Below are 24101 nucleotides of genomic sequence, written 5' to 3' on the forward strand. Positions count from 1 at the left end.
CCTGGCTCCAGCCTCCTCTCAGGAGCTGCAGAGAGCAATGAGGTCTCCCTCAGCCTCCTCTTCCTCACACCAAACCCCCCCAGCTCCTTCAGCTGCTCCTCCCCAGCCCTCTTCTCCAGACCCTTCCCCACCTTTCTTGCCCTTCTCTGCACCTGCTGCAGCCTCTCAATGTCCTTCTGGCAGTGAGGAGCCCAGAGCTGAACCCAGCACTCAAGCTGTGGCCTCAGCAGTGCCCAGCCCAGGGGCACAATCCCTGCCCTGCTCACACCATTGCTGCTCCAGGCCAGGCTGATGGTGGCCTCCTTGCCCACTTGGGCACACTGCTGGCTCAGCTCCAGCTGCTGGCACCCAGCACACCCAGGGCCTTCTCTGCTGGGCAGTTTCCAGCTGCTCTGCCCCAGCCTGCAGCCTCCATGGGGTTGTTGTGATCCAAGTGCAGAATCCAGCACTTGGCCTTGGTGAACCTCATCCCACTGGCCCCAGGCCATGGATGCAGCCTGGCCAGGTCCCTGTGCAGAGCCTTCCTGCCCTCCAACAGATCAACACTGCCACCCAACTGAGTCATCTGCAACTGACTGAGGCTGCCTCAATCCCCTCCCCCTGATACTGATAAAGGCATTCAATAGAACTGCCCCCAGCACTGAGCCTGGGGAGCACCACTGGTAAGCAGCCACCAACTGCAGCTAACTCCAGCCCCCACCACTTCCTCAGCTGTGGGGCCTCCCCAGGTGCCTGTGGTTCCTTGGCATTTAGGAACTCTGGACAATTTCTCCTCCATCTTCCACCATGTGGACTTTCAGCATCCATCACATCCTCTGCCAAGGAGGCCTGCAGCTCTCTGCTGTGTCTAAGGTGAATGCTGTCCCTGGCTCCCTCAGGAAGCAGAGAAGCAGCCACCTGTAAGTGCCCTCTCCTTGCTCCCCATGAGCATCCAAACCTCTCCTGGAGCTATCTCTCCAGCTCAAGCCTCTAACTTAGTTATTTGCCACAGAAATGCTGCTCCACATCTTGTCTTCTGCTTGTTCTCCTCTGAAACCTTCACTTCTTTTCCATCCCTTTGGGAAGGAGAGCAGAAGTGCATGCAGAGCTCCAGATGAGCAGAGATGTCCTCTGACTGAGTTTCTGATTTCCATTTTTCACCAGGACTGATCCAACCTTCCTGAAGGCCTCACTCCTCAGTACTCATGATTTCAGATCTGAGGCTGGTTTGATTTCTTCTGTCACAGAAACCTTCTCTGCTTTGAATTTCATCTGTGACTTCCTGCCCAGGCATGTCAAGGCTTCTCTGGAACTCTTACCAGCTCCTGTGTCATCTCCACCCTCAATTAAGTTGCTACCATCAGCAACTCTGCAAAATTCAGTGCCCAGCCCATGTCCTGGGACATGCCTGAACGCAGTGAACTTAAGATTTCATAGAACCACAGAATGGCTTAGGATAGATCATCTCCTCCAACCTCCTGCCATGGGCAGGGACACCTCTCAACCAGCCCAGGTTGCTCAAGGCCTCATCCAATCTGGCCTTGAACACTCCCAGGGAGGAGGCATCTACAGCCTCCCTGGGCAGCCTGTGCCAGTCTCACCACCCTGGTACTTCCTCAGCTCCACTCTAACCCTGCTCTGCCTCAGCTCCAAACCATTCCCCCTTGGCCTGGCTCTAGACACCCTCAGGAGAAGTCCCTCTGCAGCCTTCCTGCAGGATCCCTTCAGGCACTGGCAAGCAGCTCTGAGGTCCCCCTGGAGCCTTCTCCTCTCCAGGCTGACCACCCCCAGCTCCCTCAGCCTGGCTTCACAGCAGAGCTGCTCCAGCCCTAGGATCATCTCTGGGGCTTCCTCTGGACTCACTCCACAGCTCTGTGTCCTCCTGCTGCTGGGGACACCAGAACTGGAGGCAGGATTGGAGGTGAGGTCTGAGCAGAGCAGAGCCAAGGGGCAGAATCCCCTCTCCTGCCCTGCTGCCCACACTCCTCTGCCTGCAGCCCAACACACAGCTGCCTGCTGGGCTGCAGGAGGGCACTGCTGGCTCCTGGGGAGCTGCTCAGGACCCAGCACCCCCAAGGCTCTTTCTTCAGGGCTGCTCTCACTCCACTCTGCACCCAGCCTGGATTTGTGCCTGGCCTTGGCCCGACCCAGCTGCAGGACCCTGCCCTGTGACTTGTTGAGCCTCTTGCAGCTGGCACTGGGCCACTTCTCCAGCCTGTCAAGAGCCTTCTCGATGAAGGCTCTTCAGGTGAGTCCATGGAACCACACAGCTTAGTGCCATCACCAACCTGCTGAGGTCACACCATGAGGCCTGGTACAGTTGCCCCAGTGACCTCTCTCCACTGCAGGAGAGTTGCTGGCCACAACCTCAAGTGGCACTCACCACTGCTGTTGGCAAGAGCCCAGTGTAATGTTTCTGAAGCTTTATCTAGCTTCTCCACAAGCCCCCTTGTACCAGCACACCCTCTGAGTTACAATTAAGTGAGCCCAACTGAAGACATGCCAGGAGACACCTAAGGAATACCCCAAAGCATCCAGGCCCAGCTGGGTGATCAAAGCCTCTCTGCAGGAGAGATGACAGCGAGCAGAGCTCAGCACACAGCATCGGACACCCAACCACAGCCTCTCCCCAGCAGGGGCTCAGGAGCCAGCCACAGGGCCAGTCCTGCTCCCACTTACCTGGTCTCAAGTGAGTCACCCCTGAGCCAACTTTGATGACAGTGCCAGCAGCTTCATGGCCCAGCACCATGGGGCTCTTCACCACAAAGTCCCCAATCCGGCCGTGCTGCCAGTAGTGGACGTCGGAGCCGCAGATCCCCACCGAGTGCATCCGCAGCAGGACCTCTGCCAGGAGAGGAAGGATCATCCTTGTGGAAAATTCACCTTCCTGGGCACCAGCAGAACCACACTTGCCCTCTCCAGCTGGCCCAGGTCTTATGGGTTGGATTGGATTCTCTCCCCTCCTCTCCCCCCAATAACTTTTGTTGGTGATCTGCCCCAGAGAGCAAATTCACCACACTCAAAATTTGGAAGCGAAAATGGATTTGTGTTTACAAAGGAGACTAAAGGTAGAAGTGTAGCCAGCAATAAAGGCGTACAAAGTATATTTACATATAGATATATTCAACTTAACAGCAGCACAGGGTCCCCTGTGCCTTCATTCAGATCTTCTGTCCCCAGGAAGGGATAAAAGGGCCTCCCCCAAAAAACTACAGTCACACAGGCTCCCTCTCCACCCACCCTGTGCCCCAGACAAACCAAAACAGAGAAGCCACCAAGGTCAAATGGAGAACAGCAGCAGCCCAAAACCCAAAACAGAGCAGGAGGAGAGAGCAGCCAAGAGCACAAACTGTGCTGCACAGCGTAAGGTTTTCACCACACCAATGGGATGGTATTAACCTCCCTGTTGTGGTCACTCCGTGTCCAATCCCTACGTCGTTTATTTTTTCCTCAAAAGACTGCAAATTTCCTGTTCACAGTTAGTGTTTAAGCCAGGGAGCAGCTCAAAGTGCCACAAGAGGCCAGGCCAGTGCTGGGACATCTGCATTTGCTAGCACTGAGCAGCTGCACCAAGCCAGGCAGGCACCTGGTGGGTGACAGGTCCAGGAAATAGCTGCTGAGGGACACAACTCCAGGGGCTCTACAAACCAGGAGAGCTTCAAACACCACAGAATCACAGCATGGCTTGGGAAAGATCATCCAGTCCAACCACTGACCCAACACCATCATGGCTATCAAACCATGGCCCCAACGTTTCTGGAACACCTCCAGGCTGAGGGCAGACCTCATTGCTCTCTACAGCTCCATGAGAGGAAGCTGCAGTGAGGTGGGGGTTGGGTTCTGCTCCCTAGTCTCAGGTAATAGAAGGAGAGGAAATGACCTGAAATTGCACCAGGGGAGGGAGATGGAGATGAGGAAAAAATTCTTTGCTGCAAGAGCGGTGAGGGATTGGCACAGGCTGCCCAGGGAGGTGGTGGAGTCCCCATTCCTGGAGGTGTGGCCATGGCCTCTGGGGCCATGGGTTGGTGGCCACGGTAGTCTCTTGCTAGTTGGACTGGATGATCCTGGAGGGCTATTCCAACCCAAACAATCCTCTGATTCCATGATCCTAAGACCATCTGAGGTGTCCAAAGAGCTGTTGGATGTGCAGTACAGGAATGGATGAAAGAAGAAGCAAAAGAAGGCAGCTGAGTGCTGTGCCTGCTGCAGCTCTGCCCACCCAGGGCACCTGCAGCATGACCTCCTCCAGCCTCTTGGGCTTCTTTGGGTTATTTTAGGCTTTCTCAGCAATATCTTCTCCCTTTATCGTGTCAAGGAGAGACAAAAGAGGATGAGAAAAGAAAGAGATTACCAAGGGAAGTGAACAGCAGCAGCCACCTCCAGACCTACCATTGGGCCCTGGCTCTGGGATGGGACGGTTCTCCTGTGGGCAAAGAGAGAAAAAAGCAATCAGCTGCCTGTGCCCAGCCATGGGAACAGCTCAGCCACAGACCCACTGAACTGCTGGGCTAGAAAAGCCCTGCAGGATCCTCCAGCCCAACCTTCAACCCAACCCCACCATGGCCACCAAACCATGGCCACAGGGTTCTGAACACCTCCAGCCATGGGGTCTCCACCACCTCCTTGGGCAACCTCTGCCAATCCCTGACCACTCTGGCACCAAAGAAATTTTTTCCTCCTCTCCAACCTAACCCTCCCCTGGCACAATTTCAGGTCAGTTCCTCTCCTTCTATCACTTGAGACAGGCAGCAGCGCCCAACCCCCACCTGGCTCCAGCCTCCTCTCAGGAGCTGCAGAGAGCAATGAGGTCTCCCTCAGCCTCCTCTTCCTCACACCAAACCCCCCCAGCTCCTTCAGCTGCTCCTCCCCAGCCCTCTTCTCCAGACCCTTCCCCACCTTTCTTGCCCTTCTCTGCACCTGCTGCAGCCTCTCAATGTCCTTCTGGCAGTGAGGAGCCCAGAGCTGAACCCAGCACTCAAGCTGTGGCCTCAGCAGTGCCCAGCCCAGGGGCACAATCCCTGCCCTGCTCACACCATTGCTGCTCCAGGCCAGGCTGATGGTGGCCTCCTTGCCCACTTGGGCACACTGCTGGCTCAGCTCCAGCTGCTAGCACCCAGCACACCCAGGGCCTTCTCTGCTGGGCAGTTTCCAGCCGCTCTGCCCCAGCCTGCAGCCTCCATGGGGTTGTTGTGATCCAAGTGCAGAATCCAGCACTTGGCCTTGGTGAACCTCATCCCACTGGCCCCAGGCCATGGATGCAGCCTGGCCAGGTCCCTGTGCAGAGCCTTCCTGCCCTCCAACAGATCAACACTGCCACCCAACTGAGTCATCTGCAACTGACTGAGGCTGCCTCAATCCCCTCCCCCTGATACTGATAAAGGCATTCAATAGAACTGCCCCCAGCACTGAGCCTGGGGAGCACCACTGGTAAGCAGCCACCAACTGCAGCTAACTCCAGCCCCCACCACTTCCTCAGCTGTGGGGCCTCCCCAGGTGCCTGTGGTTCCTTGGCATTTAGGAACTCTGGACAATTTCTCCTCCATCTTCCACCATGTGGACTTTCAGCATCCATCACATCCTCTGCCAAGGAGGCCTGGGGAGCACCACTGGTGAGCAGCCACCAACTGCAGCTAACTCCATTCCCCACCACTCTTTGGGCCAGTTCTCAACCCAGCAAAGCCTCCACCCATGCCAGCCACGAGCAGCCAGGCTCTCCAGTTTCTCACCAGTCCAGTTGTATCAGGGCTTTGACTCTGGCTGTGCAACAGGGAGGGCCAGCAGTGTGGTGCCCACCCTTCCTCCCTGAGCCCACCTCCTCCTGTGTGCCCAGTGCAGCCACAGGGGCACCACACAGGGAGCTGCAAAGCCACTCCCCACTCAGTCTGCACCCCCCTGGAAGGAGGCTGCAGGGAGCTGGGGGTTGGTCTCTTCTCCCTAGTACCAAGTGACAGGACAAGCAGAAATTGCCTCAAGTTGTGCCAGGAAAGGGTTCAGATTGGCCATGAGGAACAATTTCTTCCCCAAAAGGGTGGTCAAGGCCTGGCCCAGGCTGCTCAGGGCAGTGAGGTAGTCCCCAGCCCTGGAGGGAGTTAAAAGCTGTGGAGATGTGGTGCTGAGGGCCATGGTCTAGTGGTGGACTTGGCAGTGCTGGGTTAAGGGTTGGACTCCATGCTCTCAAAGGTCTCTCCCAACCCAAGGGACTCTGTGGTTCTCCAGAACAATCCCCTGTGGTTTGAAGCCACAACTGCTTGTACCTGGCAGAGCCCTGCTTTATGGGATGAATGACAAAGCCAGAGCTACAAAAGCAGCCACCCTTCCACTCCAAGTGTCTGCAGGCCTCTTGCCTTGCCTGAGCTCCCTCAGCTGCCCCAGAAGACAACACCAAGGCAGTCTGACACCCACCCAGCACTCACCTCTAGGATCATGTCTCACCAAGGCACTCAGTGGTCACAGCCAACCCAGCTACTGCTCAAATATTCATGCATCTCAGGCCTCTTTACTCACAACTTCTTCACTCAAAGGGTTCTCAAGCACTGGCCCAGGCTGCCCAGGGAGGTGGCTGAAGCCCCACCCCTGGAAGGGTTTCAGAGGCAGAGATTTGGTGCTGAGGGACCTGGTTTAGCACCAGCTAGAGAATGGTCTCAATGGTCTTAAAGCAACCACCCAAGATCAAGGAAAGAGTCAACAAAAATGAACCAAACACACTTTGGGGCTCCCCAGTTCAAGAGAGACAGGGAACTGCTGGAGAGAGTCCAGGGGAGAACTGTGAGGATCACTGGGGGAATGCAACATCTCTGCTGGGAAGAAAGGCCCTGGGGGTGTTTAGCCTGAAAATGAGAATGCTGAGAGGGGACCTGATCAATGTCTATGGATATCTGAGGGGTGGGGGTCAGGAGGAAGGTGCCAGGCTCTGTGTGGTGGTGCCCAGGGACAGGACAAGGACCAACGACTACAGGCTGGAAGCCAGGAGGTTCCACCTCAGCATGAGGAGAAACTTCTTTGTTGTGAGGCTGCTGGAGGCCTGGGGGAGGCTGCCCAGAGAGGTTGTGGAGTGTCCTTCTCTGGAGAGCTTCCAGCCCCACCTGGCTGTGTTCCTGTGTGCCCTGCCCTAGGTGACCCTGCTCTGGGAGGGGTTGGACTCTCCAGGGGTCCCTTCCAAGCCCTGACACTGTAATTCTTGACTCACTCATAATGCAGGTCAGCTATTGGAGTCCCAGTGAGTGTCCCCATGAGAAACACATCTGCAAGAGTCAGGAAGGGTGTGGGGATTGCTGGGAAGAGGATCTGACCTGACTTTAGGTATCTGCACAATTCAGAGTTCACTGCCTAGACTCTGATGTGGGCAGTGGGGCAATGCAATGAGTGCCACTCACATTTAGAGAAGCCCAGAGGGGTTGCCAGTAAGGCCAGGGGGGAGCACTGAGGAACATCTCCAATGTCTCCAGCACAAGTCTCCCAAGGAGTCTCCCACATCTGGCTGTAAGCCAGATCAAAGACCACAGCAAGCCAGCAAGCCAGCAGCCACCCCCACAGGGCTCACACAGCTCTGAACCAGAGGGGTTCCTGAACCAGAAGGACCATCCCAGTTCTCACTCAATGTGGTGAATCCTCTCTATTAAGTCCTCAAGGAAAGGCCTTGGGGGTGCTGGTGGAGGAGAAGCTCAGCAGGAGCCAGCAGTGAGTACTTGCAGCCCAGAGAGCCAAGCAGAGCCTGGGCTGCATCCAGAGAAGTGTGGCCAGCAGGGCCAGGGAGGGGATTCTCCCCCTCTGCTCCACTCTGCTCAGACCACACCTGGAGCTCTGGGTCCAGTTCTGGAGCCTCTGTTCCACGAAGGATCTGGAGGTGCTGGAAGGTGTCCAGAGAAGGGCCACGAGGAGGAGCAGAGGGCTGGAGCTGCTCTGCTCTGGAGACAGCCTGAGAGAGTTGGGGTTGTGCAGTGTGGAGAGGAGAAGGCTCCCAGGAGACCTTCTGGTGGCCTTCCAGGATCTTGGCGGGGGCTCCAAGAAAGCTGGGGAAGGACTGTTGAGGGTGTGAGGGAGTGATAGGACTGGGGGGGATGGAGCAAAACTAGAAGTGAGGAGACTCAGATTGGATGTTGGGAAGAGATTCTTGCCCATGAGGGTGGTGAGAGCCTGGCACAGGTTGCCCAGGGAGGTGGTGGAAGCCTCAGCCCTGGAGGTTTTTGCAGTCAGGCTGGAGGTGGCTGTGAGCAGCCTGCTGTGGTGTGAGGTGTCCCTGCCCATGGCAGGGGGATTGGACCTGGATGATCCTTGAGGTCCCTTCCAACCCTGACAATTCCATGATTCTAAGTCAGGCTGCACAGGCTTCTAGTGAAGCTGGAGTTGCATCAGAGGTAACTGGGAGCCCCCCAACAATCTCCCAGACACTGCTCAGCCTCTCGAACCTGCTGCTTGGGCTGTGCAGGAATGGTGCAATGCCAGCTGCCTCCCTATGAGCAGCCCCCAGATGGGCTGCTGCTGCTGCAGCTATCCAAAGTCTTGCATGCTCCCAAGAACTGTTTGTTCAAGAAAGCTCCCTGCCAGTGTTTGCCCCTGGTAAATCTTCCCTGGCAGCTGCCAAACAAACCTCCAGCAGCACTCAATGGTGCACCCCCTGAAACGCCCCAGCACTCCCAGAGGCATTATCAGCCTGAAGCACCGACTGAGAGCAAAGGTCCTGCTCTCCACCACAGCACTCCAGCATGAACACAGCTGTGACCAGCCAGGCTGCTCCCTCTCAACCCTCCCTCCAGCTCCCCACTTGGCCTCTCAGCAGCCCAAACCCATCACCCTCCACGGAGTCACAGAATGCACTGGGTTGGAATTGATCCTTAAAGTCATACAATTGTTTTGGCTGGAAAAGCCCTGCAGGATCATCCAGTCCAACTATCAACCCAACCCCACCATAGCCACCAATCCATGGCCACAGGTGCCATGGCCATAGATTTCTGGAACACCTCCAGGGATGGGGACTCACCACCTTCCTGAGTAGCCTGTGCCAGTATCTTGTCCAACCCCCTACAGTGAGCAGGGACATCCTGCTCTGGCAGGGGGGTTGGACTCGATGATCTTTCGCGGTCCTTTCCAGCCCCCAACATTCTGTGTAACCTTTAACTAGAGCAGGCTGCTCAGGGCCCCATGAATTTGACCTTGAACGTCTCCAGGGATGGAGCCTCCACCACCTCTCTGGGCAACCTGTGCCAGCATTTCACTACCCTACTTTTGAGCTTCCTCTTGGTTGATGCCCAGGCTCGATCTGCCCTGCTCCGGTTTCTTCTGCTTTCTGGGAACGCCTGGTTCACGGCACCGGCCACCGAAAAGCACCGGCTCCCGGCCCCTCCACTCCCTGACCCCTCCTTCCCCCGACAGGGCCTAAAGAGGTGCCCGGGCAGCAGCCCCGAGCTTTCGCTTACCCCCACGGCCAGGCCCACCCCGCGCACGGGGGCTCACTGACCAGGCTCCGGTGGGAGGACCGGGACAGCCTGGCGGCCCAGCTCCCGGTGCCGGGGGCCAGCCCCACCGAGCTCTCGGCTTCGCGGGGAGCTGACGGCGCTGCCCGGCTCCCCCTTACCCGCGGCCCGGCCGCCCCGAGCCGCAGCGCCGCCGCCGAGCGCAGCCCTTCCCCCGGCCCCCTCCGCCCGGAGCCGAGCCGCGGCGGTCCCGGGCCGGCCCGTTCCCCCCGGCCCGTACCAGGCGCAGGTCCCCGGCTCGGTGCACCACCACGGCCAGGTTCTGCCCCGCCGCGGCCATAGCTCGACCGGGCTCGGCTCGGCGCCCGGGTCCAAGGGCCGGCGGCGGCGGGGCCGCCCCTCTGCCTCCGGCCGCCCTCCGCGCCGGGCCCGGCACCGCCCCCGCGCCACAGAGCGGGGCTGGGCCGCAGCCCCCGCGGCTCAGGCCTGGAAGCAGGCCCTAGAGGCAGGCTGCAGGCCCCGGCCTCAGGTTCCAGCGCCAGCCTCATGCCCCGGCTACCCTCATGCCCAGGCTCCCCTCATGCCTCGTATCCAGGCCCCTGCGCCGGGTCAAGCCCAGGCCCCAAAGCCAGGCCCTGGCGCAGCTGTGCCTCCCGGGCAGGGCCTCAGGCCTCAGCAGCCTCCTGCTGGCACTCGCAGTGCCCTGGGGAGCAGCTTCAGCTGGGGGCCCAGTGGCTGCTACCCTGCACACACACACACCCCCCTCAGGTGCATGGTGCTGCTATGCTAAATAGAGTGGCTTGGCTCAGAGCACTGCTGGTGTGGAGCTGGGGGCAATGCTGCACTGTGCACATTGGCTAAAGTTCAACAAAATACAGAATCACAGAGCTGTTTGGGCTGGGAAAGCCCTCTGAGATCACCCAGTCCAACCATCAGTCCAACACCAACCCAGTCCCACCATGGCCACCAAACCATGGCCACAGCTGCCATGGCCACAGGGTTCTGGAACACTTCCAGCCATGGGGACTGCACCACCTCCCTGGGCAGCCTCTGCCAATCCCTGACCACTCTTGCAGGAAAGAAAATTTTCTAATCTCCAACCTAACCCTCCCCTGGCACAATTGCAGGACATTCCCTTTCCTTCTATCACCTGAGACTAGGCAGCAGAGCCCAACCCCCACCTGGCTCCAGCCTCCTCTCAGGAGCTGCAGAGAGCAATGAGGTCTCCCTCAGCCTCCTCTTCCTCACACCAAACCCCCCCCAGCTCCTTCAGCTGCTCCTCCCCAACCCTCTTCTCCAGACCCTTCCCCACCTTTCTTGCCCTTCTCTGCACCTGCTGCAGCCTCTCAATGTCCTTCTGGCAGTGAGGAGCCCAGAGCTGAACCCAGCACTCAAGCTGTGGCCTCAGCAGTGCCCAGCCCAGGGGCACAATCCCTGCTCCTGCTGGGAAGTGACCCTGCCCCTGTACTGAGCTCTGGTGAGGCTGGGGCTGGGCTTGCCTGGACCCAACTGGACACAGCATCACTGGGATGTGGATACCTCCAGCTGTGAGAATGGCTTTTGGGAAGGGGGTGGGGGGTGGAAAATTGAGATTTTTGGTAATTCTGGGTTTCAGGGATAAGAGGTTTTCCACCCAAACAGAGCTGGCAAAGTGTGGTGGTAGGCCATGACACAGTACAAATCCAGACAGGCCTTAAGATGTCTAGACAGGTCCTTTCTCTCCCCTCCTTCCTGCCACAACAACAGGGCAAGGCGGGAAAAGGAGCAAAGGGGACAGGACCTTGCCTGTCTGGTGAACAAGATGTTGATCTGGGCTCCTAAGCTCCCCCAGATACGAGGTCCTGGCCTCTGCCTTGTCTGGTCATAGCCTGGCAGAAGGCTTCCCATTGGGTGGCTGCATGTTAGCTTTAGTGCCCCATTGGCCCAAGTGACCTCTGGCATTTGGTATATATGCAAGTGGCTGGGGAGCATGGGAGCTTGCTAAGCTCCACCTTGCTCAGATCCACCTTGCTCAGATCCTGCTCGCTCACATCTGCCTTGCTGTTGCTTGCTCAAGCCATGCTCAAGCCTTGCTCACATCTCCTGAAGCCTGTCCTCACTTCAAGCCTTGTTGTCTCCAGTGTCCTGCCTTTCTTCCAGTGCCTGGTCCAGAGCCCTGGGATAAAGTCTGAGCCTCCAACTGGATTACAAACCAACAGTTTCTGGAGCCTGCCAGCAGAGAGAGCAAGCCAGGGACCATCTCCAAATTCCCACTGTAATCCTCCTGAGTAAGCCCTGGCCTGCTCAGATCTTCCTAAAGGTTATTGGTTGGCCTTGGGTTTATAAGTGGGTGAAGCTATTTGTATCATTGCTTTTTCAGTCTCTGAACTCTCTAAATTGTGTCCAAATTGCCATAAGCATCCTGGAAGAATTCATGACCCAATAGAACCTGTAAATAATTCTATCAGTTTTGTACATAGCTTTGGGGTGGAGGTTTGGGAAAATAAAAATAACTATATTTTATAATTCCCACCTCATTAATTTAACTCAAAACTAATACACAAAGATCTCAAGCAGATTAAGCAGTCTCCCTTAAAAGTCTTCTGAAACTGAACCATTCCCAAGCTTGACTCCCTTGTAAATGTAGAGGCCATGTCCTGCAAGGTTGCCAGACCCAGCTAAAAATAGGCAGCATGTCTAATATTATTGCTTCCTGCTGCTGGCATTAATGGCAGGATCTATGGATTGCCTTTTCCTTCTGGGACGAGTCTTTCCCCTTGCAGGCAGAGCAGGGCTGGTGCATTTATTTCCCTCCTGTCAGCGTCATTCCCTGTCACATTTCTATCTGGGTGAGAATTAGCAGCCAGTGGGTGGTTGTGAGCTGCCCCCGGGGTTACTCAGAGGGCAGGGGAAGGAGCCTGCCTGAGAGGGGAGCTCAGACAGAATTGCCTTACTCAGTGTTTACACAGCAGTGCAATTCCTGCCTGCCCACTGCCTCTCTGGATGGAGCAGGAATGGCTAAACACAGACGAGGAGAGGCTGTCTCCTGCTGGACTCACTCCTCTTCTTCAAGGCACCCACTTGTGCAGCTCCTCTTATGAAGTGTTTGCAGCTAACCCCCAGGCTTCACTTACTGCTCAGGTTCTCTCTCTGCATCCCAGCATGGGAGCCACAGAATGGCCTGGGTTGGAAGGGACCTCAGAGGTCATCCAGCTCCAACCCTGCTGCCATGGACAGGGACACCTCTCAGCAAGATTTGGTTACTCAAGGCCTCATCCAGCCTGGCCTTCAACACCTCCACAGAGCAGGGATCCACAGCCTCCCTGGGCAGCCTGTGCCAGAGTCGCACCACCCTTATATTGCAGAACTTCTTCCTCAGCTCCACTCTAATCCTGCTCTGCCTCAGCTTCAAACCATTCCCCCTTGGCCTGGCTCTAGACACCCTCAGGAGAAGTCCCTTTGCAGCTTTCCTGTAGGATCCCTTCAGGCACTGGCAGGCAGCTCTGAGGTCCCCCTGGAGCCTTCTCCTCTCCAGGCTGAACACCCCCAGCTCCCTTAGCCTGGCCTCACAGCAGAGCTGCTTCAGCCTCTGATCATCTCTGTGGCCTCCTCTGGAGCCTCTCCAGCAGCTCCAGGTCCTTCCTGTGCTGGGGACCCCAGAGCTGGAGGCAGTGCTGCAGGTGGGGTCTGAGCAGAGCAGAGCAGAGGGGCAGAATCCCCTCCCTGTGCTGCTGCTCTCCCTGCTCTGGCTGCAGCTCAGCACACAGCTGGCTCTGGGCTGCCAGGGACCATTGCTGGCTCCTGGGCACTTTGTCACCAACTGACACTCCCAAGGCCTTCTCCTGCAGGCTGCTCTCAGCCACTCCTCCCCCAGCCTGGATTTGTGCTTGGGGCTGCCCTGACCCAGCTGCAGGACCTTGCCCTTGGCCTTGTTGAATTCTATCTGCTCTTGGCCATGACAGTGCTGTGGCCACACAGCCTCTGCTGCTGCCCTGCAGGAGGGGGGGGTGTGAAGGTGGTTCCTTGCTAGCATCAGTGGCTGTTTGTTGGGGCAGGAGGGTTGGTTGCTTTCTGCTCCTCCCTGCCATGACTGCCAGCACTATGTCTTCTGTTCTCTCCCCTTCTCTTTCCCTCTTTCCTTCTGGATCAGATCCACTCAACAGTTTCCCCTCTGTGTTTCCTCTGCCTGTGTTTGCTGCCTGGCAGCTGGCTGCAGCATGCAGCCTGAGTCAACTCCTTGGCATCACAGAGGCTGCATATCCTCTGTGTTTTGATGCTCTTGCCATGGTTCTTTTCTCATTCTGTTCCTCCAGCACTGCCTGGCAAGCTTTTTTTTTTTTTTTTTTTTTTTTTTTTTTTTTTTTTTTTTTTTTAACTGCCAGCCACAGAAAGGTCTAAAATGCCTTTGACACCTTTTCCCACAGAGTTCTCATGCACAAACTGGCTGCTCATAGCTTGGCTGAGCAATGCCCTGCTGGATACAGCACTGGCTGGGCAGAAGGGCCCAAGGAGTGGTGCTCAATGGAGTTAAATCCAGCTGGCAGGTGCTCACAAGTGGTGTTCCTCAGGGCTCAGTGTTGGGACCACTTCTGTTTAACATCTTTATTGATGACCTTGATGAAGACACAGAGTGTGTCAGCAGTAAGCTTGCAGATGGCACCAAGCTGAGTGGCAGTGTTGATCTGCACCAGGGTAGGGAGGCTCTGCAGAGGGACCTGGATAGACTGGATCCATGGCCAAAGTTACCACGAGGAGCTTCAACATGGCCAAGTGCCAGGTCCTGCACTTGGGGCACAACAACCCCAAGCAGTGCTGCAGGCTTGGGGCAGTGTGGCTGGAAAGCTGCTGGCAGAAAGGGACCTGGGGGTGCTGATGGACAGGCAGCTGAATAGGAGCCAGCAGTGTGCCCAGGTGGCCAAGAAAGCCAAAGGCATCCTGGCTGGGATCAGCAATGCTGTGTCCAGCAGGAGCAGGAAGGGGATTGTCCCCTGGGACTCAGCTCTGGGGAGGCCACACCTGGAGTGTTGTGTCCAGTTTTGGGCACCTCAGTCCAAGAGAGATGTGGAGGTGCTGGAGCCAGGGCAGAGGAGGGCAAGGAAACTGTGAAGGGCCTGGAGAATGAATCTGATGAAGAGAGACTGAAGGAGCTGGGGATGGTTAGTGTGAAACAGAGGAGGCTGAGAGGAAACCTCATGGCTGTCTACAGCTACCTCAAAGGAGGTTGTGGAGAGGCTGCTGCTGGTCTCTTCTCACAGGGAATTAGTGATAGAACAAGAGGGAACAGCCTCAGGCTGTGACTAGGTAGGTTTAGACTGGACAGTAGGAAACATTTTTCCCAGCAAGAGTGGTCAGGAACTGGAATGAGCTGCCCAGGGAAGTGGTGGAGTCATCATCCCTGGCTGTGTTTAAAGATGGTTTGAATGTGGTGCTTGGGGATATGTTTTAGGGGTGAGCCTTGTAGAGTAGGGTTCTGGTTTGGACTTGATGACCCTGAGGCTCTTTCTCAACCTGAATGTTTCTGTGATTCTGTGATTCAAACCAAAACACACTTAGGCCTTAGCTGCACATTCCTTTGTCTTCACTGAAGCATCCAATTTCTTTACTGACCACAGAGGCCTTTCAAGCCCTCAGCAGGGCTGCTGTGAAGATCAGGTCTTTAACCATAAGGTGTGGCCCTGCCAACCAGTCTCTTCCAAACAAGAGCTTCCCTTTGCATCAGCTCATGAGGAGCCCTTGTTTGCCTTTTAACTCAGCAGTCAGGACAGTTGCTGCCTCCTGGGTAAGAAGGTAGCTGCTTTGTTGACCTGCCTCTTACTTCACTAATAGCAGTGAGCTTGGTGTGTGGCTTCCTTGTTGGCAAGTTATGAAACACCTATCTGGACCATTTTGGGTGGCATGGCCTCAGGGGGACTCCACTGTCCCCCCAGCAGAAGGAACCTCAGGGGGACTCTCCTCTCCCCCAATAGAGGGAGCCTCAGGGGGACTCCCCTCTCCCCCAGCAGAAGGAGCCTCAGGGGGACTCCCCTCTCCCCCCAGCAGAAGGAGCACCATGGTAGGCTGCACACCCACTGGCTCCCCGTGGAGGGTGAGGACAGTGGTTTGCACCCCAGGCTCCTTGCAGTGAGCCTTCAGCAGTCCCCCAGGGTGCAGAAAGCTTCAGGGGTAGTGTTGGCTTGAGGGTCCTGTGTGGAGCAGCCACATAGATGCTGTAAGCATCAAATTCATAGCTTCACAGCTTCATGGCAGAGTTTAGAGGTGGAGTCAGTGGTGACAAGGAGCAGGGGCAAGCTCTGGGGTCCTGCACTCAGAGATCCAAACCACAGAAGGGTTTGGGTTGGAAGGGACCTCAAAGCTCATCCAGTTCCAACTCTGGAACACTGGACAGGTAGCCCAGGGAGGCTGTGGCTGCCTCTTCCCTGGAGATGCTGAAGGCCAGGCTGGATGAGGCCTTGAGCAAGCTGTGCCGGTGGGAGGTGTCCCTGCCCATGGCAAGGAGTTGGAGGTGGATGAGCTTCGAGGTCCCTTCCAACCCAAACCCCTCTGTGATTCTGTGGTTTGGGTTTCTGAGCCAGCACTGACCTCACCTCTTCTGGAGGTGCCAGATTTATCACTGAGCTATTTCACAGAGCTATTGGCACAGCCTGGCGGTCACCATTTTCTCACAAGCCATTCTCAGTTGCTGGCTTCCTGGTCCACACCTCTCCATGTCCTACTAATGCCCTTCCCACAAAACATCTCCCTTCACCAAATCAAGCCCTAGTTAACATCCTGTTCCCCAGAAGAGCAGAGCCCAGGGGAGCCTCTGAGGTGAGGTGTTCCATGGGGGTCTGTCAGCTTCTTCAGAGCAGGAGGCACAGAATTAGAGAACTGATCTGGTTGGAAGAGACCTCTCAGATCCTTGACTCTAACCCCAGCATTACCAGGGCACCACTAAGCCCTGTCCCTCAGCACCACGTCTACACAGCTTTGGAACCTCCAGGGGTGGGGACTCCACCACTGCCCTGGGCAGCCTGGGCAAGGCCTTGGCAACCCTTTTGGGGAAGAAATTGTTCCTCATGGCCAATCTGAACCTCCCCTGGTGCAACTTGAGGCGATTTCCTCTTGGCCTATCATGCACTCCCCCTTTCTGGGAGAGTTGGTTGTACCTTCACAGCAACCATCCAGGGCTGTCCTGCCCCAAGCCTGAGGCAGGACCACAGAGTCCAACAGAGGCTGTTAGGCCAAGGGGGAAGGGTCTGAAGCTGATGGTTAGCTGGTTAGCTTCAGCAGGGTTAGACTGGAGCTTAGGAAGAAGTTCTTCAGGATGAGGGTGGAGAGAGACTGGAACAGGCTGCCCAGGGAGGCTGTGGATGCCTCTTCCCTGGGGGTGTTGAAGGCCAGGCTGGATGAGACCTTGAGCAAGCTGGGCTGGTGGGAGGTGTCCCTGCCCATGGCAGGAGGTTGGAGTGGATGATCTTGAAGGTCCCTTCCAACCCAACCCATCCCATGAATCTATGAATCCATGATTTCATGATTCCATAATTCTGTGATTCTGTGGTTCTATGACTCTATGGTTCTATGACTCAATGATCCTATGGTTCTGTGACTCAATGATTCTATGGTTCTATGACTCCATGGTTCTATGGTTCTGTGACTCAATGATTCTATGGTTCTGTGACTCCGTGGTTCTGTGGTTCTATGTTTCTATGACTCTATGGTTCTATGACTCCATGGTTCTATGACTCCATGGTTCTATGGTTTTATGACTCTATGGTTCTATGGTTCCATGACTCTATGGTTCTATGATTCCATGATTTTATGATTCTGTGACTCAATCATTCTATGGTTCTATGACTCTGTGGTTTTATGGTTCTATGACTCCATGATTCTATGATTCTGTGATTCAATGATTCTATGGTTCTGTGACTCCATGATTCTATGGTTCTATGACTCTGTGGTTCTATGACTCCATGGTTGTATGACTCCATGACTCTGTGGTTCTATGACTCTATTGTTCTGTGGTTCTATGACTCTGTGGTTCTATGACTCTATGGTTCTATGACTCTATGGTTCTGTGGTTCTATGACTCTGTGGTTCTATGACTCTGTTGTTCTGTGGTTCTATGACTCTATGGTTCTATGACTCTATTGTTCTGTGGTTCTATGACTCTATGGTTCTATGACTCCATGGTTCTGTGATTCTATGAATCTGTGGTTCTATGACGCCATGATTCTATGGTTCTATGGTTCTATGACTCCATGATTCTGTGGTTCTATAACTCCATGACAATGATTCCATGACTCCATGATTCTGACTCCACAGTTCTGACTGATTCCATGACTGATTCCATGGCTGCACACAGGCATGAAGCTGTAAGGAGGGTCCAGCTGCTTCTCAGCAGAATCAGTACAGCAAGATAGGCTCTGGCTGTTAGGAGGTTGCTGCTCTCTGTGCCTGGCTCATTCCCCACCCTGCTTCCTCGAGGCATTTGGCTATTTTTAGCACCAGTGGCACAGGGCTTTGTGTTGCAGCCATATCTGACCCCCCAGCTGCATCATCCCCCACTGAGATCAATGCCAGGACTGCCACAAAGCACCCCCCACGCCCCTGCAGGCATCTCAAACAGCAGGGTGGAGTGAACCATAAACCCTCCAGAGATGAGGAAGCAGAGGGAAACAAAACCCATCAAGGGCAGCAAAGAAGCCTGGTTCTGGCCTTGCCCCTCCAGCTTTGTTTGGGGAGGGAATCAAAGTCTGTTGACATTATTGCTTGTTCACCAAGGCCACCACCCACCCAGGGCTGAAAATCAATGCTAGGGCTCAGAGAGGAGCAACTTTCCCTTGTTTCTGAGGTGACATTGACTCCAGGTATGAGACAGGTGTGAGGAGGAGGGCAAGCCCTGTCCCCAGTGGCATCACAGAATGGTTGGAAAGGACCTCATCTGCTCCAACCCCTTGCCATGTGCAGAGACACCTTCCACCAGCCCAGGTTGCCCAAGGCCTCATCCAGCCTGGTCTTGAACACCCCCAGGCAGGAGGCAGCCACAGCCTCCCTGGGCATCCTGTGGCAGAGTCTCACCACCCTCACACCAAAGAACTTCTTCCTCAGCTCCACTCTAACCCTGCTCTGCCTCAGCTCCAAACCATTCCCCCTTGGCCTGGCTCTAGACACCCTCAGGAGAAGTCCCTCTGCAGCCTTCCTGCAGGGTCCCTTCAGGCACTGGCAGGCAGCTCTGAGGTCCCCCTGGAGCCTTCTCCTCTCCAGGCTGACCACCCCCAGCTCCCTCAGCCTGGCTTCACAGCAGAGCTGCTCCAGCCCTGGGATCATCTCTGGGGCTTCCTCTGGACTCACTCCACAGCTCTGTGTCCTCCTGCTGCTGGGGACACCAGAACTGGAGGTAGGATTGGAGGTGATGTCTGAGCAGAGCAGAGCCAAGGGGCAGAATCCCCTCTCCTGCCCTGCTGCCCACACTCCTCTGCCTGCAGCCCAACACACAGCTGCCTGCTGGGCTGCAGGAGGGCACTGCTGGCTCCTGGGGAGCTGCTCAGGACCCAGCACCCCCAAGGCTCTTTCTTCAGGGCTGCTCTCACTCCCCTCTGCACCCAGCCTGGATTTGTGCCTGGCCCGACCCAGCTGCAGGACCCTGCCCTGTGACTTTTTTAGCCTCTTACAGCTGGCACTGGGCCACTTCTCCAGCCTGTCAAGAGCCTTCTGGATGCCATCCCTGCCCTCAGGTGACTGAAGTGCACCACACAGCTTGGTGCCATCAGCAAACCTGCTGAGGGTGCCTCAGTGCTACTGCCCATGGCTGTGACAGAGATGTTAAAGAGCACTGGACTCAGGACTCACCCCACAGAGGTGGTGGAAACCCCATCCCTGGAGACATTTAAGGTCAACCTTGATGCGGCCCTGAGCAAACTGATCTGGTTGGAGGTGTCCCAGCTCCCTGCAGGGGGGGTTGGACAAGATGACCTACGAGGCTCCCTCCAAACCTGATGCACTCTATGATTCCCAGGGGGACTCCAGCTTCAGGGGGTTCCCAGGCTCCTGGACTAAGCCACAGGTGGCCTGAGTCAGTGCTGGTCCCACACCACAGCAGGCGGGGCTGTGGGCAGCTCTCCCCAGGAAGCTCCCTGGGATTTTCTGCTGCAGCCGACCAGAGAAGTCCAAAGATTTTCCTTTGTTCTCTCAAGGCAGAGATTCTTTCTCTAAACACCTTCACTCTCCGCATCCCAAGGGGGAGAGGAAGGTGCAGGACAAAAATATAACCCTGCTTTCTGCACTGTCCCAGGCTGCAGCCTTCTGCTCGGTTCCTCCTCGGGAGCGTCTCGGGTCCATGTGCTCAGGTCGCGATTGCCACCTCCTGGCTTTGTGCCGGTACTGTGCCTTAAGGCGTGGGGCCAGGAGGACCTTTCTTCTGGCCACAGGCTGTGGCTGGGCTGGGGGCTCTACAGAGCTGGTACCACGGCTGACCTGCTCCGCGTTCATCTCCACGGGGCTGGACCGCACGCATTTGCCAGGGATGTCTCAGCAACACCACGGGAAGGCAGCTGGGAGCAGCAGCAGCTAGAGCCTGGTGCAGCATAGAATCACAGAACTGTCAGGGTTGGAAGGGACCTCAAGGATCACCCAGGTCCAACCCCCCTGCCATGGGCAGGGACACCTCACACCACAGCAGGCTGCTCACAGCCACCTCCAGCCTGACTGCAAAAACTTCCAGGGATGAAGCTTCTACCACCTCCCTGGGCAACCTGTGCCAGGCTCTCACCACCCTCATGGGGAAGAACTTCTTCCTAACATCCAATCTGAGTCTCCTCACTTCTAGTTTTGCTCCATCCCCCCCAGTCCTATCACTCCCTCACACCCTCAAAAGTCCCTCCCCAGCTTTCTTAGAGCCCCCCCCCAAGATCCTGGAAGGCCACCAGACGGTCTCCCGGGAGCCTTCTCCTCTCCACACTGTACAACCCCAACTCTCTCAGGCTGTCTCCAGAGCAGAGCAGCTCCAGCCCTCTGCTCCTCCTCGTAGCCCTTCTCTGGACACCTTCCAGCCCCTCCAGAGCCTTCCTGTAAGAGAGGCTCCAGAAGTGGGCTCTGCTCCAGGCTGGGTCTCAGCAGAAGCATGGACCTGGAGCTGAGGCATCTCCCCGCGGCTGTGGCCCTTGGTGTCTGTCCGGTGGACAAAAAACCTGGGTGCACATCAGTAATCTTCCAAATGGTCTTCAACCAGGAAAGGTTTCATCCAGAGAGGGAAGGGATGAGGTGGGAGGAAAGGAGTGGGGGCAGAGGCTGCTCTGCCTGCGCTGCTGGCGCGGACCAGCAGATGGAAGCAGCTGCGGTGTGCGGGAGCTGTTGGGAGCCTCTGGAGCAGCTGTTTGGATCATTCCCGATTGCAGCTGATAAAGAAATGAACTGAAGGCCCCAGATCGTGCAGCTCGCACGATTGAGCTGCACCTGGGTCCCCTCAGTCATCAGCAAAGGTGTGCAGGGCCATCAAGAGAGCATCAGCACCGTTAGGTACCCCTGAGCTCAGGGCTGGAGCTCCATGGCCCTCATGAGCAGCAAGTGCTGCTGGACCTGCCTGCTCCCCTGTGTCTCTGGATTTAAGCAGGGACTGAGCTTTCTGTTTCTGTCTTTTCCCTGGCTCTGATCACTTCACGGAGGCGGGGGGGGGGGGGGGGGGGGGGGGGGGGGGGGCAAGTCAGCTCTCTGCAGCTTGCCCAGCATGGCCACCCCAAGAAGCCTTTTGGCATCAGGGCAGCTGAGTTTGCTGTCCCCACAGGGTTCCTTGTTGCAGTGCCTGGCTTCACCTCACCACCCATCAGGGACATTCTGTGTCCCCAGATAGCCTACACCTGCATCAGGGCAGCCCCAAGAACAAATCCAGGCTGGGGGAGGAGTGGCTGAGAGCAGCCTGCAGGAGAAGGCCTTGGGGATGTCAGTTGGTGACAAACTCCCCAGGAGCCAGCAATGGTCCCTGGCAGCCCAGAGCCAGCTGTGTGCTGAGCTGCAGCCAGAGCAGGGAGAGCAGCAGCACAGGGAGGGGATTCTGCCCCTCTGCTCTGCTCTGCTCAGACCCCACCTGCAGCACTGCCTCCAGCTCTGGGGCCCTCAGCACAGGAAGGACCTGGACCTGATGGAGAGGGTCCAGAGGAAGCCACCAAAATGATCAGAGGGTTGGAGAACCTCCCCTGTGGGGACAGGCTGGGAGAGTTGTTGAGCCTGGAGAAGGCTGCAGGGAGACCTCAGAGCAGCCTTCCAGTACCTGAAGGGCTCCAGGAGAGCTGGGGAGGGACTTTGGACAAGGGCTGGGAGTGCCAGGCCAAAGGACAGTGGCTTTGAGCTGGGAGAGGGGAGATGGAGACTGGAGATGAGGAAGAATTTCTTGCCAGTGAGGGTGGAAAGACACTGGCACAGGTTGCCCAGGTGGATGCCTCCTGCCAGGAGGTGTTGAAGGCCAGGCTGGATGAGGCCTTGAGCAGCCTGGGCTGGTGGGAGGTGTCCCTGCCCATGGCTCCAAGAGCTGGCTGAGCTTTGGGGTCCCTTCCCAGCCAGCCCATTCCATGCCTGTATGAATCCATGGCTGCCCAGCAGGGTCCCTTTGCACAGACAGAAGCATGGGAGGGGCAGGGCCGTGGCAGAGCCGGGAGCAGGCAGGGACTGGGGCAAGAGTCCCGCACTCAGCACCGGGCGGCACCGCGCCCGGCCCAGGCCCGCCGAGGACCCTTGGTGCGGCCGTGACCTACTTTGGGTGGGAGGGGAGCCGGCGGCTGCCGGCGCAGGAGCTCAGCAGAATCGGTGTCAATAATTGATGGCCTGGCTGTGTTCATGCTCTGCTGAAGGCTTTTTACTTCCACGCACAAATCTCCTCCATAATTTAGAGCCTCGCACAGCTCCGGCCCCGGCCCCGCGCCCCGGCCGCTCCCCAGGTTGCTTCCGCTCAGGTGAGCAGAGCTGAGATGAGGATGGACCCAGCGGGAGATGGGATGGAGGCAGGAGACAGGAACCAGGCAGGAGCTGGGATGTGAGCAGGAGCTGAGGATGGGGCAGGAGCTGGGGATATGGGCAGGAGCTTGGATACAGCTAGGATTGGGTCAGAAACTGGCTTCCAGGCAAGAGCTGGGGATGGGGCAGGAACTGCAATACGAGCAGGAGCTGGAAGTGGGGCAGGAGCCAGAACCGGAGCAGAAGCCGAGATCCGGGCAAGAGCCAAGATCTGGGCAGGAGCCAGAATTCATTCAGGAGCTCGTATGGGGGCAGGGACTGGAATTGAGGCAGGAGCTGGGACTGGGTCAGAAACTGGGTTCCAGGCAAGAGCTGCGGATGGGGGCAGGAGCTGGGCTTGGGACAGGAACTTGGATACAGGCAACAGCTGGGACTGGCTTAGAAACAGGGTTCCAGGCACGAGCTGGGGATGGGACAGGAGCTGCTATGGGGGCAGGAGCTGGGACCGGGGCACGAACCGGGATTCAGGCAGGAGCTGGGATTGGGGCAGGAGCCGAGATCCAGGCATGAGCTAGGATTCAGGCAGAAGCTGGGATTGGGGCAGAAGCCAGCTTTGCCTGGCCCGTGGGCTGGGAATGCCACAAGGAGGGGGCTGGCAGCACTGCTCCGGCTCGGGCAGCCCCCGGGCCCCTGGCAGGTCACTTCCCAGAGCAGCACTGCCTGTTCCCAGGCACGGTGGCCAGCAGTGCTATTTTTAGCACAGCCTTTGGCTTTTTTTTTTACATTGTTTTTGTCTTTTTCCGCCTCTCCTTTCTTTCTTTCTTGCCCTTTGCCTTTGCTCAGCACTGCCCTGGGAGAAAACCACTGAGCCCTAGGGTGGGAAGCTGCATAGGCACCCCATGTCAGAGCCAGATCTCCCCCCCTCCAAGGCCATCCCAGTGGGATGTAGGCAAGGTACCCCTAGTGATGCCACCACAGACCCGTCCCTATCATCCATCCGGGACACCCACATCTGGCCCCAGGGCTGCAGTTCCCACAGCTGCTTTTGCAGCTCTAGATAGGGCCACAAGAAGGTGCTGGCAGCCCCGGGCAGGGCGTCCTGCAGCAGAGGAGGAGCTGGGCGGGTGCCGGGCGCTGCTGCAGCTGCAGAGGATGTTTGCCTTCTATGGACATCTCTGCTCCGTCGCTGCACCACGGACAGGGAACAACAGTGCTGGCACGCAGCAGGGGCCCTCAACCACTGCAGGAGCTGGGAGCAGGGAGATAAAAACCACCCAAAGAAAGCTCAGAGTTGCCCTGGCTGAGATCTCAGCATCAGCAGATGCCCATGGAGGCAAGGACTTGCTCTTCTCCTGTAGGGAGACTCAGAATGCTTGGGGTTGGGAGAGACCTCCAGTCCAAACCCCCTGCCAGAGAAGTGTCACCCAGGGCAGGGCACACAGGAACACATCCAGGTGGGGCTGGAAGCTCTCCAGAGAAGGAGATTCCACAACCTCTCTGGGCAGCCCGCTCCAGGCCTCCAGCACCCTCACAGTAAGTTTTGTCTCACATTGAGGTGGAAGTTCCTGTGACTGAATTTGTGTCCACTACCCCTCATCCTGTCACTGGGCAGCACTGAGTAGAGCCTGGTCCCATCCTGCTGACAGCTACCCCTCAGATACTGATAGACATGGATCAGGTCCCCTCTCAGCCTTCTCCTCTCCAGCCTCAACAGGCCCAGGACTCTGAGTTTGATGAAGCCCCAACCCCAAGTGCTGCTCATGCCCCCTGCACCCTTCCAGGGAGCACAGGAAAACACGGCTGGAGTTAACC

The 24101-nt window shown here is 56.8% G+C and overlaps 1 protein-coding gene across 1 annotated transcript in view; it reads right to left on the minus strand.

The window, feature by feature from the left end:
* SORD (sorbitol dehydrogenase) overlaps positions 1 to 9729 on the minus strand; it is a 35359-nt gene extending 25630 nt beyond the window's left edge. Inside the window, exons 1-3 of the mRNA XM_054388023.1 lie at positions 9670 to 9729; positions 4369 to 4402; positions 2659 to 2823 (exon numbers count right to left, since the gene is read on the minus strand). Of these exons, the coding sequence (XP_054243998.1) occupies positions 2659 to 2823; positions 4369 to 4402; positions 9670 to 9729 (259 nt within the window). The remainder of the gene's footprint in view (positions 1 to 2658; positions 2824 to 4368; positions 4403 to 9669) is intronic.
* Positions 9730 to 24101: the final 14372 nt, after the last annotated feature.

The sequence above is a fragment of the Indicator indicator genome, chromosome 16, assembly GCF_027791375.1.
Source record: "Indicator indicator isolate 239-I01 chromosome 16, UM_Iind_1.1, whole genome shotgun sequence".
NCBI lineage: Eukaryota > Metazoa > Chordata > Aves > Piciformes > Indicatoridae > Indicator > Indicator indicator.